The 19,270-nt window shown below is 26.7% G+C and overlaps 2 protein-coding genes across 4 annotated transcripts in view; one reads left to right on the top strand and one right to left on the bottom strand.

Annotated features, from left to right (window-relative positions):
• LOC127281863 (uncharacterized) overlaps positions 1-18,498 on the bottom strand; it is a 31,700-nt gene extending 13,202 nt beyond the window's left edge. Inside the window, exons 1-39 of one of the 3 annotated variants that reach the window (XM_051305822.1) lie at positions 18,209-18,498; positions 14,442-14,521; positions 14,133-14,356; positions 13,563-13,705; positions 13,198-13,328; positions 12,690-13,075; positions 12,294-12,611; positions 11,961-12,216; positions 11,637-11,834; positions 11,340-11,566; positions 11,009-11,219; positions 10,559-10,932; positions 10,150-10,438; positions 9,819-10,013; positions 9,515-9,732; positions 9,255-9,445; positions 8,662-9,179; positions 8,214-8,597; positions 7,886-8,151; positions 7,435-7,795; positions 7,064-7,356; positions 6,824-6,986; positions 6,576-6,757; positions 5,857-6,480; positions 5,635-5,765; positions 5,235-5,557; positions 4,979-5,162; positions 4,671-4,811; positions 4,173-4,560; positions 3,643-4,074; positions 3,431-3,551; positions 3,154-3,344; positions 2,943-3,081; positions 2,600-2,807; positions 1,788-1,928; positions 1,203-1,392; positions 927-1,124; positions 306-815; positions 58-236 (exon numbers count right to left, since the gene is read on the bottom strand). In XM_051305822.1, the coding sequence (XP_051161779.1) occupies positions 58-236; positions 306-815; positions 927-1,124; positions 1,203-1,392; positions 1,788-1,928; positions 2,600-2,807; positions 2,943-3,081; positions 3,154-3,344; positions 3,431-3,551; positions 3,643-4,074; positions 4,173-4,560; positions 4,671-4,811; positions 4,979-5,162; positions 5,235-5,557; positions 5,635-5,765; positions 5,857-6,480; positions 6,576-6,757; positions 6,824-6,986; positions 7,064-7,356; positions 7,435-7,795; positions 7,886-8,151; positions 8,214-8,597; positions 8,662-9,179; positions 9,255-9,445; positions 9,515-9,732; positions 9,819-10,013; positions 10,150-10,438; positions 10,559-10,932; positions 11,009-11,219; positions 11,340-11,566; positions 11,637-11,834; positions 11,961-12,216; positions 12,294-12,611; positions 12,690-13,075; positions 13,198-13,328; positions 13,563-13,705; positions 14,133-14,356; positions 14,442-14,504 (9,691 nt within the window). In that variant the 5' untranslated portion in view covers positions 14,505-14,521; positions 18,209-18,498. The remainder of the gene's footprint in view (positions 1-57; positions 237-305; positions 816-926; positions 1,125-1,202; positions 1,393-1,787; positions 1,929-2,599; positions 2,808-2,942; positions 3,082-3,153; positions 3,345-3,430; positions 3,552-3,642; positions 4,075-4,172; positions 4,561-4,670; positions 4,812-4,978; positions 5,163-5,234; positions 5,558-5,634; positions 5,766-5,856; positions 6,481-6,575; positions 6,758-6,823; positions 6,987-7,063; positions 7,357-7,434; positions 7,796-7,885; positions 8,152-8,213; positions 8,598-8,661; positions 9,180-9,254; positions 9,446-9,514; positions 9,733-9,818; positions 10,014-10,149; positions 10,439-10,558; positions 10,933-11,008; positions 11,220-11,339; positions 11,567-11,636; positions 11,835-11,960; positions 12,217-12,293; positions 12,612-12,689; positions 13,076-13,197; positions 13,329-13,562; positions 13,706-14,132; positions 14,357-14,441; positions 14,522-18,208) is intronic. The other 2 variants (XM_051305823.1, XM_051305824.1) reach the window with 2 other exon arrangements.
• LOC127281867 (tryptophan 2,3-dioxygenase) overlaps positions 1-19,270 on the top strand; it is a 317,236-nt gene that overhangs the window by 276,088 nt on the left and 21,878 nt on the right. The gene's annotated exons all lie outside the window — the stretch shown is intronic.

Genomic DNA, 19,270 nt, shown 5'->3' with positions numbered 1-19,270 from the left:
AAATTAATTATTATCAATAATAGAAATTATCGCAAAAATAATAAAATAATAATTTACCAATTGACGGTGCAGAGACAATGCTATCTTGACTTGCTCTTAAAATTGACGATGATCCATTTTCAGCATCGGAACAAAGATCCAAAAATACTTTCTCCAATGTATCACATTCGAGCGAAAAATGTGTAAAACCAATTAAATCCTTATTATCCTCGATAATTTTAAGAGCCGCTGCAATACTAAAAAATAATTCCAATATTACTGAAAAAAAAAAATAATTATCGAAAAACTACATTTTCGAAACTTACTCATTCATAACACCATTTGTACCGAGGAATGGTAAAATAACAAGTATCTCGGTTTTCGATTCCTCGCGAATAAAAGCATTAGAAACGACATTTTTGACAAGTGACGAAACACATTCGTAGAATTTTTTATTAATGGATTTCGATTCTTCTGTAATCGAGAATGATATATGAATTTTATATCCCTGGTTGAGGGTCATCTTTAAGGTTAACGGTGATCCGGCACGAAGGATTTTCCCTTTGTGCATTATGACAACAGTGTCACTTAACATGTCAGCTTCATCGAGATGATGTGTGGAGAGAAGGACAGTTCTGCCAACTCTATGTTGATCTATTAATCTCCAAATCCTACGTCTCGCTGCTGGATCAACTCCCGCTCCCGGTTCATCAAGGATCACAAGCTTTGGCGAGCCAAGAAAAGCAAGAGCAACACACAATCGTCTCTTTGTCCCACCAGAAAGACGATAAATTGGCTCATGCTCCTGACGACCCAATTCCAACGATGCCATCATTCTAGAATTTTCATTTTTATTCCAAAATCATTTTTTAAATTCTAATTTTTTTTCTAATTTTAAAATCAGAATTTAATTTAATTTTTTTTTTTAAATTATCAATTTAACTTACATATCGACATTTCTCGTCATTTCCGAATGATCGGAGGGTTTTTTCAATTTAGCGTAAAATATCATGTGTTCTCGTGGTGTTAAAGTTGGAATGAGAACATTGTCCTGTGGACAAACTCCAATATCCGGTTTAGTACCTTCTTTTCCGTTTAAACGAATTTCGCCAGTGGTTGGAGCAATCATTCCAGTTAACATTTTTCTAAAAAGTAAAAAAATATTTAATTTCAATTTAAAAAAATAAAAATTGAATTCGATTTTGATATTTTGATAAACTCACATAATTGTAGTTTTTCCAGCTCCATTTCTTCCCAAAAGACTTGTCACTTCGCCTTCGCAAAGCTTCAAAGTAAAATCATCTACAGCGACTCGGGTGCCTTGTTCGATTTGATATACTTTACGAACTCCTTCGAAACTAACGCCAGCTTGTGCCTCATTCACTGTCAAACTGCTCGAGTCAGTTTCCTCATCTAAATTTCAAGATGAAAAATTTAATTAAGAGGTCATTTGATTTTTATAACTTTCTCTAATCCCAGGAAAATTTTCTTTTTAAAAAAAAAACTAACTTAAAAGTTAGTTCCTCGGTAAAAAAAAAAATAAAATCAATTTTCAACTCACGAAAAAGATGATTAAATACTTCAGTTATTATCAACCCAGCAAAAGCGTAATGAATTATCTACTAAATACTGATGATTACGAAAATATGATCCTTTTTTTTAAACTAGAAACAATAATAATTAAGATCCTCAAACAAAAAGGGTTTTTTTTTTATAAGCGAAAATGATAATATTTTGAGGATCGAATTTTTTTTTGAAGCTTTTTAATAGCATGCGAATGTGCTAGCGTGAGGATGAAACCTCAATACCTTGATAAGTGTCTGAAGGGTGTAGAACGTCGTTAGTGAAATAAAGGTTGTTGATGAAAGCTAGATAGCTAGGTAGACCATATAGGGTACGGTTGTTACCCCACCATAAACTGCGAGATCGTAATCCATGAAAACCCTTGCCTGTAATTTAGTTAACTTTGGACAAACAGTACTTACTTTTTTTTTCAAACGACCCCGTGATTTTTTTTTTTTATTATTATTAATTATTATTTAGTAAAAATATGACCAAACACAAATATGACAACTGCACAATATCCAAGGTAGTATTAATAATATATTATCAAAAAAAAGAGTATTAAAAATTATTCAATAATATTATAGGCGTTAATATTAAATTAATATTTAAAAAATAAAAAGCAATTATAAAAAAAATTATCAACATCCACCGTATTATTTTACGATTTTATAATAATTATTGATGTGACGTCAATGTGCCCGGAAGCACATTCAAAGCCAAAAGGCAAGAACTACATAATCATCCACCAATAAAAGACAATAGACAATGATCGATAATGAATTTTCCATTATAATTTCTTCACAATCAGAATTTACGAGTTTTTTATTTTTCCGAAATTAAAAATTTTGAATTTTTAATGTTTTTAAAAATTTTAATTTTTGTTAAATAAAATCTGATTGTATTTAGTGGAAGAAATTATAATTATATATAGACAAACACAAATACTTGATAATATATAATTTATAACAATAATGAGAATTGAAATAAAAATTAATTGAAAAATTTGGATAATACGAAGTGATTAAAATAGAATTTGATAAATATTTTTCGTTACCTGAATTGATGTATTTGGCTATAAGATAGCCAATGAGAGAGTAAATGCAACCATCTACGAAAATCATAATGAGCACCAAACCTAGTGACATTGGATCACCGGGAGTCGATTCCTCCCACATTGAATTCCATTGTAAACCAACTCCCTGTACTTCTTTTCGAACGGCAAAAAGACATCCATAGGAAAAACTCGTTGACATACTCAAACACTAGAAATAAAAATCAACAATTTTTTTTTTTTTGTTCTTATTGTTAATGAATTATTTTATAAATGCAAAATTTACAAAATATTGATTTATCAATTATAAAAAAAATTAGTAAAGTAAATAATATGTTGTTCTTACGATAAGTAATTTATAACCAAGACCCATCGCAGCTTCCATGGCAATTACGATAATATAAGGCATGAACGTCAGCAAAAACATGGTCACTGCTGTAACAGCGGCCAAACTTGCTGAACTGAACATTATTGAAATCATATAGCTGAAAATAAAAAATATTGACAAAAACAGGTAATTTATTTTCAAAATTGAAAAAAAAATAGAAAAAGCTTACCAGAAAGCAACAATTGAGAAAATATAATCGAAAAATAATGTCAAAAGCAATAATGGATCAGATTTTGGAAGAATTTTTCCAGCTACAAGTATTAGGGCAATACATAACATTATTATTGATAATTCAATGAAAGATGTTATCCACCATGCAGCAGTGTTCCTCCATGGTTTCAGACCCATAACACTCATGACCTGAAAAATTACAAAAAAAATTGTAAACAGAAAATTTTTATTTTTATTTTTCAAAACTTCTTTTTTTATCCATTGAATATAAATACCATTGAATTTTGAGATTCTCGTTCCCAAACAATGTGTCGAATAGAAGCTCCAACACACATCATCAAAGCAAAAAAGAAACAAACTATCACTCCTTGCGATTCATAAAGTGTTGATTGGAATCTGCAATAAAATTATTTTTCCAATAGAAATAATAATTAATTATTTTTATCCTTTTTTTTTAAATTTTACTATTTTTCATTATTTCACTTACGGAGCAAATTTCCAGCAAGGATAAGGCATCTGTCGAATAAGTGTCATCCAATCTTGATTGGTGCGTGATTTAACTCTAATAATTGCACGATCTATTGAATCTTGCAATTGAATAAATCCTCGCATATATCGTAAATGTTCCAAAAAATCGGCTTCCGGTCCAGGTAGCCAAAATTGATTTTTCAATCTTGTTGTCGTTTGTACATAATCAACATCCATTCTTATTTTATAAGTCACATTATGCGGTAATTCATATTCCAATGATCTCTTATGACGATTATCATCAATAAAAACAACTCCCGCTAAAAATTCATGTGTTTCCATTAAATTCTCAGCCTCCATTTCTAATTCCTCCTCTGTTGCAAATCCATGATATCGATCCAATAAAACACAATCCATCAAATCGTTCAACATTTCAATCATATTTATTAATCTATTAAATAACATATTCAATTTTAATATAACAATTTTTAAAATCAAAAGCAAAATAAAAAATAAAGAAAAAAGAATAGATTGACCTTAAAATTTTACCTTTCAGAATTCTTCAATTCCCAAGCGATTTCCGTGAGATCAATATTTGACAAATCCGTATTAACATTTGATTCACTCGATCCACTCATGGATTTGACGGCAACTTTCATAACATCCGATGACATGATATTTTCCAAATCCTTTAAACTGTCACCCATTTTTGCGAGATTTTTCAATGCAACGAGTGTCATTTGAAAACTATTCATGAGCGTTGAGAATTTTTCAAATTCAATAAAACTTTGATTGGAAATTTTTATCACTTCCTGAATTAATGTTGTATTTGGTGTAAAGAGAATACGTCCTCTTAATAATGGTTTTACATATGACCAAATTATTTTACCACCGGGCATACTTAAAACATTTTTATAAGTGTCTCTGCAAAATTCAGCTGTTGACAGACGATTATTAAATATATATAAAGGATTTTTCGATTTTTCATTAAAAAAAAGAAAGAAAAAGAGAATTTTTTTTGGAAAAATAAAAATTTAGAGGACTTACTCGGCAAGGTGCTAAGTTCTCTCTCATCAGCGGCTTTTCGATTGTCTTCCAAAGACGTGATCACCTTGTAAAATTCTCCGCCTTCTTGGACCAAAGGTTTGCTGCACAACATTTTGCTCGCCTCTCCCAGAAATTGACCTCCTGAAAGAAATTTAAAAAATATTTTCATGAAATTTAATTTAAAAGTATATTTTTAAAAAACAATTTTTTTTTTAAATAAAAACTTTTATAAAAATAATTTATTTTAATTATTAAGAAATTATTAATATTAAAATCTGTCGATATTATTTTAAAAATAAATAACTTACTCGACATCGATTCAGAAGAATTTTTATTGACTTTAGCTCTCGCTGAAGAGAGACTCGATGTGAGTTTTTCTTTAAAATATGGCACAAGTTCAGCAACAACTCCAAGATTATCCAAAATAGCTTTTCCATCAGATTCTGTTAAATTTGCATTTAACAAAATATTTTTTACATTCGCACTCATTAACTACAAAAAGAAAATAGAATTTTAACAAAAAATAACGAAATTAAATAAATAAAATATATTCTAAATACGTACGTTTTCGAAAATATATTGAAAATTAAGATTTGAAATAAGCGTAATAGTCATATTTTGACTTTGTTCACTGTCCATTTCGCATAAAATCGAACTAACTTCTTCGGCGGAAAGATGTGAATTCTCAAAACTCAACATTTCATTTAATTTCGTTGGCGAACAAATTGTATCCTTTAAACTTACGGCTTTTTTTTCTTTTAAAAATACAGAAATCATGTCAACTTTAGCCCCACTCATAATATTCATTGCTTCATTTGGAATACCAGCTTTTTCAATGAGATATTTCTTAAGCACATCCCAATTTCTAAATAAATCATTCACACCATCTGAAAATTATTCAAAATTATTAAATATTAAAACAATTAATTTTGGTAATTAAATTTGTAAAAAAAAAATTACAAACATTTCATATTCAGGAGTCCTAGATTTTTGAAAATTTCCATTGATTCAAATGTTTGTATCATAGTTCGAAGATCTCTTTTTACCTCAGGATCTTCAATAAATGGCTCGACATCGTCAAGAATTTCGTTTATTCTATTCGAGGAAAAAAAAGAAGTTTAATTTATAAATAAATAATTCATAAGAAAAGTATTAAAATATTAATTTAAAAAAAAAAATAATTTACCCCTCAAACAATTTGTCTATTGTTTTTCCATTGACAATACTGACAACATCGTCAACAATATCAGGAACTCCAAGTGTATTGGAAACATTTTCAAAATCAATTTTTCTTGCAACGTCAAATAAATTTCCTCCCTCTTCCATGACAGTGGACACGTGTTTTAAAATATTTCTTATCCACGTCAAATTAGTGGCAGCTTCCTTTCGCCAATTTAAAATTTCACTTTCAATTAATTCAAAATTCAAACTCTTTGAAAGTAATTCGGCAATTTCATTCGTTGAGTCAAAATTTGAATTTTTTCCATTAAGAAGAATGAGTTTCTTCACTTGCCTGCCACTGAGAATATCATAAAGAATTGTTAAATTTTGACAATGCTTCGGAGGATAACATAAAGTATCTTTCACTTCACCAGACAATAAATTTACATTGATTTTTCCATCTGGAAGCAAATTATTCATTTTCTCTATGTCTGAAGTTTCAATAACTTCAGAAATTGGTTTCCAAATGGGCAAATATTTCTCAGCCAGGGCGGTTAAATTTTTTATTTTCTCATACGTCATAAAATTGTTGAAAATTTGAACATTTCTGTCTAAAGTGTCGAGGATTCCGTTCATTACCATTACATATCTGCAAAATAAAAAATTTAATTTAATTATAATCTGAATTAAAAAATATTTTCAAATTTTTAAAAAATTTTCTATTATAAATCAATTTTAACTCACAATCCTGGTCTTGAAAATGAAGGGCCTCCAACTAATTTATAAAAGCATTCTGTCACTTCATTTTTATATGTTTCATTATGATAATCAACTAAAATATCCGCTATATAATGTAGAGAATTTTCCAAAGCCCCCATAAAACTTTTCAATGTTTTCTTGTTATTCAAATATTTATAATCCTTAATCTGCAAAAAATAAATCAATTTAATAAAAAAAATTTTACACACGATATATATTTTTTTAACTCTCACCATATTAATTGTTTTATTCCAATAAAAATCTCGTAACATTGTATCTTGAATTTCCCTCACATTCATTCGTCGCATTTTACAAATTAATTTCGAATATTCCGAATGTTTTATTAGTTGAGAATTTACAATTTCTATCATAAGCGTATGACACCAGGAACAATTTCTAAAAATAGAATTTTAAAAATTACTTTAAAAAATTTGTAAAAAAAAATAAAGGAAATTAATTATTAAAACACTTACTCCTCGTGAGGTGTCGAATTTAAAATATTATATAAAACAGCAACAGATTTTTTCATTGATGAATGTGCTAATTTTCTCATATCCTTGCTTTTGTATTTTAATAAAAATTCTTTTAAAGTTCCCTCTTTAAACGAAATCCACCAATTAGGAACTTCAATTTCCTGAAAACCTTCCGATGCAATTTGTATCAAAATTGCTTGAAGTTGATACATTTTTTCCACAAGATAAGTTTTATTATAAATTATCAAATTCTCCGGTCCTGAATTTATTCTCATTTCATACAAATGTTCTTTCTGAAAAATTCATTTAAATGCAAATCTTCTTTTTTTAAATTCTAGATTTAAAAAATTGTTCCAAAAAAATTTCCCTACCTCAGCATAAAAATCCAAAGGTAAAAAATCCTCAGCCTCAAGTTTCTCGGCGCCATTCACAAATTTTTCACAAACATTCGTGATACTTGTAAGAATTTTTTTCTTTTTAACAAATTTCGATGGTATCAAATATTTATCAATATCGCAAAGATTCACTTTTCCGGCAAAAAGTAATTCAGCAAAATCATTGAGTCTTTCGGAATTGACAAAAGTATCGACAACAGTTATCACAAGATTTGGTAAATCTTCAACGATAGTCAATAGGGGTTTTATTTTTGAATCTTTATAAATTATTTCCAATTTTTGCCAAATATCACCACCGGATAAAAGTTTTAAAACTGATAACAAAACCTGAGGAACCCTGTATAGAAAAAAAAAAGAAAAAGAAAGAGATTTATGATAAAAGTCAATTTAAATTGAAATAAGAGTAATTTGTTGAATATAAACAAACCTGTACATTTGCCCCATGAATGAATCATTTGGAAAATATTCACTGACAAATTTATTCACCCACGAAAGTTCCGTACGATTAATTGATCTCCAAGTGAGGCCGTCAATTGGAATATCCCTCCAAGTGGTGGCATTAAAAATATTTGATTTGAAAATTACTTTTGGATTTTGAGATCGTAATTTTATAATTTCGTTTAATAAAAGTGAAACTGATTTTGAAAGTGGTGTTACTCTTTTTAACACGTCCGTGTGACCGTTTGCTACCATCTGAAAATTATATTTTTCATAAAATCAAAAAAAGAAATAAGTTTTTCTTTAAAAACACTTACGAATAATTCCTCACTGGTTAGTGTTTTTAGCAATTGATCAAAATCAAAAGAACAAATACTGCTTAAAAAATGAGTTGCATTTGGTTGAATCCACATTCCAGATTTTGGATGAGTTGTACACCAATTTTTTTTAAAATGTTTGATTGGATAAGGTTGCATCGTTTCCGGATCAATTTCACTAATAACAGCAAAAAATGAAATCGCTTCCCTTGGATAACTTTCCAATAGTTTCACAAGCTGATGAACATCACCTTTTTCAAATAAATCCCAACTATAAAGTTCATTATTCTTCAATTGCAATTCACTCAATGTTTTTGCCATTTTGTTTATAACTTCCGAAATACCTTCCACTGCTAAACGATAATTTCTACCTTCTGGATTATTCTGTAAAAAATTTGAAAAAAAAAATTATTAATTTTAAAATTAATTCTTACAACTCAAAACTTACACGAAGTATTATTCCACCAACTTCTGGAACATCATCATTAAGCTCACGACTCAATGTCCTTGCAATATTATTCAAATAATTTTCATCGAATGGAAAAACAATTTTCATGCCATTTTTAGTTCGATTTACAATTTTTTTCCCCAAATCAGATAATTCAATGGCTAAACTGAAAAAATATGATTGATAATCAGCCAGAGATTTTCGCCAAACTGTCGATTCTTTCATATAGAGATCAGTGAATGCATTAAAATTATCAGCGACAAGATCGCAGGTGAAATTTTTCAATATTCTATATTCATCAACAGTGAGATCAACACGTGAATTATCGAACCATGAAAATATTTCCGAACAAGATACACGTCCATTTTTCATTGCATTTATTGCTTCACTGTCAATTGTTGGATCTGACATTCCATTTATAAATGTTGCTAAAATATATGGTAAACGTTCATAAGCAATTGCAATTGCACTTTTGTTCTTAAATCCAAGAAGTGTTAAAAGATTTATATTCTGTTGATCTGAAAAGTATAGAAAAAAAAAATTAAATATTTACTAAAAAAAAATATTAATAAAATTAGTTAAGAGAATTTTACCTCCGCTGAATGAATCAGAAAAAATTGTAAAAACATCATGTAAAACGTTAGAAAAAAATTTTCCAAGCGCTAGAAAATAATCAAAATCCCTCGGAGTTCCCATTGAATCCCAAACATTTTTTGCCGATAATTGACTATTTAAAATATCCACTCCTTTATCAATTTTATGATCGATAAATTCCACTATTTTTCTGAAATTAATTTACATATATATTAAAAATAATAAATTTAGGATGAATTTAATTAGTAATTAATTTTACCTGCTTTGATCTTCAGACTCGGGAAGACTTTCAATCACCATTTTCTTCACCTCGGGTAAAAAGTTTTTTATATAAACAGAAACACTTGGCGCATTTAAAAGTTCAACGTCTTCCGGCGAGTCAATTAAAGTATTCATTTTTTTTACCAATCGACGAAAATTTAAATAACCTTGTGTCCAATTAAAAGGTGGCATTTGAACATTACTGTCACCCTGAAACTAATTCAAGAATATTGTAAAATTTATTTTTTATTTTATTTAACTATTTAAAATTTTTTAATTATTATTTTCAATTTATAACTTACGATCTTATTAACTTTTATTAGTAAAGGTTGTTCATCCCATTCGGTCACTAAAGGACTAGGATCGCAGGATATCTTTTCAATTTCTCGCACCAATTCTCGACTTCCTGTTCTCAGTTCCAGAGCCTCTCCAATACTCTCATTCATGATGCACGGCCAATTTGGTTCACGATCTTTATAATCATCAATTGCCGACATCTAAAAAATGTTTTCAAATATAAAAATTTCTTGTATATTAATCATTTAATTATTATATTAATTATTGATCATTTAATAATTAATTTTTAAAAAAAACAATTATATTATTTGAAAAAGATTAAAGTATTTTACTTACAAAATGTACAGGAATTTTCATAGTCATATCAACAAAATCAAGTGTTATTGGTGCAAGATTTCTCAATAGTTTACTTAATAAAATTTCTGTCTCTGGCATTTCAATGAAAATATCCTTTAAATCGACACTGTTATTTTTTCTCTGAATTTGATCGACAACATTTTCAATATTGTCAGCAATTAAAGATGAACCCCAAGCGACTGCATGTAAATCCGACCAATTATCTATTGTTTTTGCATTAAAAAGAGGATATTCCATAATGGTGAACAATTTACACAAGACGCCTACGCTGCAAAAATAATCAATTGTCATCAAAATTAGAGTATTTTTTCATAATTCACAAAAAAAATATATTTCACAAAATAAAATACAAAAGTAGTTTTTCAAAAATATTACAAAAAATACGAACCTTGCTTCCCATGCATCTCTCGCTGTCACATAATCAGTCCAAGCTTCTCTAAATTTCTCCACTACATTATTTAAATATGTAACATTTCCTTCATCTTTTTGATGTACAAGTGAATCAATATAATGATAAATTTTCACAATTTTCTCATTAAAAAGAGTCCAATTGAAATTTTGATTTTGAAACGATAGAGTTGCATCATTTTCCACATTTATTAGATCCAAATTAAGAGCTGATTCCACTGTTCTTATTGGACGACAAATAATGTTCATTAAAAAAGTAGCATTTGTTCCCATTGGAAAATTGAGAAAATTTGACGAATTCTTATCCATACAAACGGTTTCTGTCATATTTGAATATTCCAATAATTTTAATACCTAAATTTAAATAGGAAAAAATAAATTTATTAAAAAAGGGAATAAAAAAATATATATAGGAAATAAAAATGCAAACCTTTGGTCTATCAGCGACAGTTAAATAAAATGATTCAATTAATTCAGATTTATGAAATCGAACATCAGCGATCCATTCAGTGGGATGAGTTTCAAGATCTCTCAAAACGGAACTTGCAATAAGATCCATTTTAATTAAACTTGGTAAAATTGTTATTATTGTGAGACTTATTGATCCAATTGATTTTGCCACACTGAGATGAAGACTCAATCTATTAATAAAAATTAAGAAAACTATTGAAATTAATTTACCTAAATTAATTAAATTTAAAAAGAATTATAATTTTATATTTTAGAAATGAATAAATAATTAGTAAATAAAGTAAACTCACATGTCTTGACGTCCTTGAATTTGTGTTTCCTCAAACACTATTTTCCATTCGTTTGGAATTGAAATTGAAGACGACAAATTCGCAGATTCCAATCTTTTTGATTCGGGATCTTGTAGATAGGTCACAAAAGAACGAACACTTCTCACCATTGCTGTGAGATTTGATTTTTCAAAAATCATCGGCTTTCTTAGAGCCATAGTTTTAAATGTATTCAAAGTATTGTCAACCTGAAAATTCGAAAAATTTTTAAAAAATTCAAAAAAAAAAATTTCTGAATTCAGATTTTTTTAAACTTACAATTTCACTGAAATTTCTTAATTCCATGGCATTATAAATATCGGAGAGGAATTTTTTTCCTTCCTCGCTACAAAGTGAATCGTTCAATTTTGATAATTGACTATCTTTGTTTTCCAAATTGTAAAATACTTCTTTGAAAATATCATCTTCACAAAACAGATCTTCAGCATTCTTTGATGGTAATTCCTCGACAAATTTCTGGGAAAATAAATCGATACTTTGATCAAAGATGATTGAAAAAAAAAAAAAAATGACACTCTCATTAGTCAGGAGAATGTAATAAAATTCAATAATGACAATTTTTATCTCATTTTTAAAACTGACCTCAACAAAATCCAATCGAGAAAAAGAATTTATAATTGTCCTATAAACATTAGGTTCAATAGTTGTAAATATTTTTTCCACAAATGATTGATGATTGACTACAATATTCTTGAATTTTATCAATAATTCCTCGTGAATAATGGCAACATGATGAGTCATTTGAACCACATTATCAATCATTGATACCAAATACGAAATGTTATAAAGTATCTTTTTTGAAAAGAAACTTTTTAATCCATCTAATATTTCTGCTGCACTAAAAAAAGATATTGAAATTTTTTTTTCATATCTAAAAATAAAATAAAAGAAAAATTTCCATAAAAATTCACTTACAGCTGAAATTGATCTTCATATTTCTCAATTAATTTTTTTGTAAGCTTAATACTATCCACTAAAATAAGATATGAAATATCCAAAATTTTAGTGACATTTGTCTCATATTCATGATAATATATTGATACAGTATCTTCCACATTTCCACCAATTCTTTTCATCACACTAGAAATAGTTTCATTATTCGTGTCCATTTTTTTAATAATATTCTTCACCAAACTAAGAAGATCATTTAATTTCAAAAAAGCACTTCGAGCAGTTTTCCAATCATTTTCCCCCTTAAAAATTGGATCCAATATTGTTACCGTTTTATTAATACTGAAAATAAATAAATTAAAGCAAAAACATTAATTTAAAAAAATATATATATATAAATTACTATTTGCAAAAACTTACAAGAAAATATCAATTTCTTTGAATGAGGTATTTTTAAATAAAGGAATAATCTTTGGCACCCAATCACGCAGTCTTAAATAATCGGGAACATATTTCTCAACAATTCCCAAATTGAGAATAGTCTCAACGGTTTTTTTAATATCTTTAAGAAAATCATAATCTTGGAATTTGGCCATAACACGACTGACCATTTCCAAAAGTGAAGTGAAATCTAAATGATTTGTCAATTGTTCAAAAATACCGGGAATCTTTGATGGATCTATTTCGCAAAGTACTTTTGATATTTTGACTAGATCCATTTCCTTTGGCACAATTAGAAATTTTTTTAAATTCTCCGGAACGCAAACAGTGTCTTCAATATTTGTCGAACCAAGACCCTCGACTAACTGTTTCGAAAAAAAAAATTAATCAGTATTTTTTTAAATTAAAAAAATAATAATTGATTAATATTTACAAATTTAGAAACTATTTTTTCGATATAATAATAATAAAAAAAAATAATACTCACGTAGATCAATTTTATTGAGGAATTAAAGAGTCCATCGAGCAAATGATCAGTTGCTTGTGGTATTTGATTTTTCAAGGATCTTTTAATTGTTTCGTGATTGTTAAATAAATCACCGAGAAAAATTCCCCTGTCTAAAAAAACAAAATTAGATTATTATAATGAATTTTTCGATTTAAATTCAGAATCTACTTTTTTATTTTTAAATATTTTTAAATCTTTTAAATTTATAAATTTTTATTCTATATAATTTTATTAAACTGAATAATATGAGAGAAAATAAATTCTTCCTCAGTGAAAAAGCAAAAAATGTACAAAAAAAAAAGAGTAAAATATAATTTAATTAATTAATTTTAAAAATTACTTACCAAACAATTTTTTAATTTCCGGCTTTGTAAGAATTTGAGCCATTGATGTAAAAAGTTGAACGCCTTTTGGTAAATAAGAAACTGCTGACAGAATCGTATCATTTCTCAAAACTGTTTGAAGTTCCACAATCAAAGGACTCAACCTGAAATACGCAATTTTTTTTTATTATTTATTTTACCTAATTTACAAATTCTATTCTAATTTAATTTTTATAATTTATCATTTTTTCAAAAATTCTAATTTTTTACAATTACATTTTTTTAAAATTATTTTTTGGTATCGAAAAAAATATATCTATTCTAATTTAATTTTTATAATTTATCATTTTTTCAAAAATTCTAATTTTTTACAATTACATTTTTTTTAAAATTACTTTTTTGCTATCGAAAAAAATGTTTAACAATATGAAAAATTAGTTTCAATATATAGTGAAAAATTAAAAGATATCTGATGAATACTAAAAGGACGATTAGTAATTTTTTGCAAAAACAAACTTTAATTTCCCGTGATTATGCAAAGATTATATGAAATTGTGTTAAATAGTCCTCATTGTACTGTTATAGACTTACATTGCATTTTTATAAGATGGTACTTCCTCGTATTCTGACAGTGGTTCACATGGATTTCCCACACCGCAAACGAAGCTTTGAACAAATGGCAAGATTCCATCTTGAGGCATGAATCTTGCCGGGAATTGACATGTGGGAAAATATTCTGGATCGATATTATCTCTCACCGTATAAAGAAGCATAAATACAAAAATTGGCCATAGAAATACCAGGCTCATAATACCCTGAAATGCAAAAAAAAAAAAAAAACAAAAAATTAATCGAAAAATAATTACAATTGATTTAAATTATAAAAAATTAAAAACTCACCGGTTGACGTTTTCTAACAACATAATTCTTCCAAAGGAGGAGACCAAGCTGGTCACCTCCCATCTTCCTGCTTCGAGAACCTAAAATTAATAATTTTAATAATTAATGACATGTAAAATTTAATTTTCGGAACGGAAATAAATGTAGATATCAAGCTAAAATTAGAATTTTATCACAAATTTTCTTTCCGGTTTGATGGAAGATAATTTTGACAATTTGTTTTCTTGCTGTTTTAATAAATAATATATAATATATGAATCATCAATAATATAAAAATAATGTAAAAAAATTTTAATTCTAATAATTAAACATCGTTTTTTTATAAAAATAATTAATCGTTATCGTTATCAAATTCTAGTTAATTAAATTTAGAATGAAATTTTATATGTAACAACACCTTCCTTCTTACTTTATCAGCAAAAAAGTGCAAACTAATAATGAAATTTAAGCACATGTGTAGACGTTGGGTCATTGTACTTTATTTCTCAATTTTCTACAATTAATTATATATTTTGTTTTCTTTTAGCAAAAAAAAAATATTCAAATACCAAAAATATTTTCTTTTTTTAATTTTTTTTTTTTATTAGGGTTTTTATTTACTCTTTTTAACAAATAAATTATATATTTCCTAAAATTACCTGAAATTGGCAGAATATCAATAAAATTTGAATACAGTCAACCCTCCCAATAAAGCCGCTCTCAATAAAGCCGTTTCTCCACTTGACGCTCGAACTCGTACCCCCACTCACGCGCCAGAAAGTCCGTCGCTTGAATTTGATCTACCTGTCTCCCAATAGAGCCGCTAAGCAAAACAACTTTTTGTTCTCTTACACATGTATATTTTTTGTAATAATGCGCCGGCATTATTGAGATAGTGTGCGGAAAACTTTTCGCAGCTAGGAAGCATGAGTAGTGGGGGAACTTGAGTTCCACGAAAAACGCTTCCCCTTTCCGCGTAGACCGGCTTTATTGGGAGGGTCGACTGTATATTGAATTGAATATATTGAGGAAAACGTGAGTACTTTTTTAAAATTCAAGACAATGAAAGTTCAATGGAAAAGACAATGAATTTTTAAATCCTTAACTTGTCAGATCATTGTTTATTATATTAAAAAAAAAATAACAATATTTCACTTGCGTGATTTCCTATATAAAGTTAATTCGATGCACGTGGTATTTTTTTTTTATCAAAAAACTTTCATTTATCACTCAACAAAAAATTTCCTGACAATAATTTATTATAATTTATAATCCTTGAATTTAAAATATGAATTTTCGAATGTCAAGATTTTCAAATTACGATTTTTTTTTTGTAAATTATCGTTAAAATTGAAAATATTTTTGAAATTTATCCAAAATGCTCAAATTTGAAAATATTTTGACTGATATAAAAAAAAATTTGTTTTTTTTTAAATTTTTTCTTTAGAAATTAATTAGAAATTAATTTTATATGAAATTTTACAATTACGCGAATTCAAAAGGCGAAGAAGTTCATGGTTCAAGGCCATCGACCTGAACGTCATCAGTTGAATGTAACCTTAGCCTTCCGTAGGAAATAAGGAAAATCTCGGAAATAGTGGTCGAACTAGTTTCTCATCAAGGAAAAGAGACAAATCTTGGTGATGATAATCGTATTTTTTTTATCAAATATTTTTATTGTTACGTAAATTTAAATAAATTTATAGAAAATAATTATAATTAAAATACAAATGTCACGGAATTTGAAAAAAAATTAACAAATATTAAAAATTTTTAAACCAATAAAAAAATGTATATGTCTAATAAATAATAATAAATAGAAATTAACATTAATTAATTAATTGAAAAATTAGATAAAGTAAAATTTTAATTAATTAAAAAATTAAATTAAAATTTTTAACAAATTTCTTTTTTATATATATTTATTTTCTACAATAGAAATGAAATCAAATTCTAACGAATGATAAAAATGGATATGATTAGAATATTAAAAATTATGATTTGAAAAAGGAAAGTTTTCATTAGCATTTGTTGCTAATTAGAAAAAACAATTCATTTTGTATGCCTGACAGAATTTTGCAAGACAAATTTACAACTGATAATTGTGTCAGTGACCGCGAGAGTATACTTTCAACTTATGAGAATTACTAATTTATTATGTAATTAAAAAAAAAACCATGTCACTATTAACAAAGGGATTAATTAGTCCTTATATTTATGATCGGATATTATTTTTAAAAAAAATTCAATTGTTAAATAATTTGAAAAAAAATCATTAGTAAATGTCACGTATAAGTAATAATAATTATATAGTGTCGCATCTATTATTTCCTCAATGTTCGATAATTAAATTTTATTACACAGGATTTTTATTTTTTTCGAATAATATTCTATGAACTTTGATTTTAATTATTAATTATATATGAATAATTATTATCAACTCGAAATATTGGACAAAGAGCATAATAATTTTTTAACAATAAATCTTTTGATATTTAATTTTTTTTTCAAATGATAAATCCTTTCTTGATTGTTACTATATAGTCAGAAAACATATACATTGTAAGATAAAAGATTAAATTGAAAAATTTCCTCGAATTAATTAACACAATTTATGCAGATATTTTTTTTCGATATTTCTAATAATTTTATATTCCAGATATAAAATTTTGTTTAACGTTAAATTAATTATTATCAGAGAGAAAAAGAATAATATTTTATTTGCATACTAATGATAATTTATTCAATTTACTTTTTATTGCGTGATCTGAATTGTTAATAAAATGGTTTTCATATTTTTTTTTTTTTGCATTTGTTACTCCTAATTTATAAAAAACATTTTAATAAATTACAAAAGTGTCTCTATTAAAAAATTTTAGTAACGATTTCTAGTTATTAAAATTAAGATTTTATTTTGCAAAAAGTAAAATAGAATATTAGACAAATCTCTGTCACCTTTGCTAGAATTTTTTTTTGATAAAGTTCAACACTAATGACAAAAAGGAAAATCAAAAAATGTTATTGAATCTCGACGTAATCAGGCTATTATTATTATTATAAACAATGATGTAACAGTATTTAATTCATTGCAATATAAATTTACATTGATTGATAATCAATTTAGTTTAAAATAGAACGTGCGCAAATTAATAAGTTCCAGTAAATTTTAGTTCGTTCAACTATATTGCAAATAAAAATTTTTCAATTTCTCTCTTACTTTTTGAAAAATTAATTAGAAAAACAAATTTATTTATGAAATTTATTAATCTATTTGATTTAAAAAAAATAAAAAATATTTTTTTTACTCAAAAATGAAACTGTAATAAAAAAAAATAATAAACAATGTTAATTATATATTTGTAGAATAGAAAAAAAAATAACATAAAATCATAACTTTTGTTGAAAATTGGGCCTATGCTATATTATATATCCGCAGGCAATTATGTATATACATTGTTACATTTTATGAATTGTATATGTGAATAAAGAGAAATATTCACTGGACCATAAAAATCCAATGCATTCTTTATACTATACACAGCAATTATAAAAAATTTTTACAACTGTTTTCCTATAGTTAAAAAAAAATTATTATTTTGTATTTCCTTTTTCATATTAGAATAACATAATTTTTATTTTTGAAAAAATTTTAGTTTTTCTTTAGCTGATTTAATTATAATTATATATAATTTAACTGAGTCAAAATTAATAATTGTATTAAATGCAAAAATTATTAAATTAAATTAAAATTTAAATAAAAGAAAAATAATTTTGCAGAAATATTTTACCGGCTCCAGAAAGCTGACAAAGGGTTTCATCCGTACGAAATAGCCTTGGAGGGAATATTAAAAAAAAAAACTTTAAAAAGTAAAAACTGAAATTATCTTTTGTTACACGGGTTTTTCTTTTTAATTTTAAAAAACACTTTTCTTTCACTCCTTGCTTCTATAGTATATTAAAAAAAAAATTATTTCACTTTCTTTTTCAGTCAGTATTATTAGCTATTGTATACAAAATGATATATTGTATATAAACTCACTATAAGAAATATTCGCGTGCCTCTGTGGCGAACGGCGGCTCGAGTTCGACTGTCGACCTTACGAACCGCAAGGGAGTACATGACCACGTGGTTTCACTCTCTGTAAATCGACAACGTATTTGCACAAAACTTGCAATTTTTATTTCTTCACTTTTTTTTTTTTTTTTTTTGATTTCTTTGAACAGTGCCTCCAATTGTTTGGAATGAAGAAGAAGAAAAAAAAGAATGCAAAGAAGGACGTTCGTTTAGGGAGAAGAAATAATGCAATATTTATACAGATACGGCACTGGACCAACAGAGAGATTCACACAGACCATGGCTGTTTACTATAAACAACCGCGGCAACCGGTTAATCAAAAATCAACGATTGACTCTCGAGGTCGACGACAATCGATCCCCCATCTCATTTGTAAACTACCTGCTTTTACTTTGATTTTAAATATATTATAATAATGGATAAAGAGGGATTTTGAAATTTCATTTACAGTAAAACCTCTTTAAGTGGGCACATTTGCTTTTTCAATGCTCGTTCACTGCCAACTAATTTTTACTGACTGTTAATATTATAAACACTATTTTTTGTAATTAACAATAGCAAATCCTATTTTTTGTAATTACTACTAATTGTAATCAGTAATTGTAATTGCAATTGCCACTAACAAACCCTATTTTTTACTATTTTATTTTTATTTTTTTTTATTTTTTTATTTTTATTTGTTTTTTATTTTACTATTTTTATTTTTTACCCTATTTTCCTATATTTGGTAATTACTACTAGTTGTAATCACTAGTACTTGTAATTATTACTAAT

This window comes from Leptopilina boulardi, unplaced genomic scaffold (assembly GCF_019393585.1).
Source record: "Leptopilina boulardi isolate dan_hultmark-lab unplaced genomic scaffold, ZJU_Lbou_2.1 LbouV2_278, whole genome shotgun sequence".
NCBI classification, from domain to species: domain Eukaryota; kingdom Metazoa; phylum Arthropoda; class Insecta; order Hymenoptera; family Figitidae; genus Leptopilina; species Leptopilina boulardi.
The sequence above is the reverse complement of the archived record's forward strand: the minus strand, read 5'-3'. Positions and strand labels throughout refer to the sequence as shown.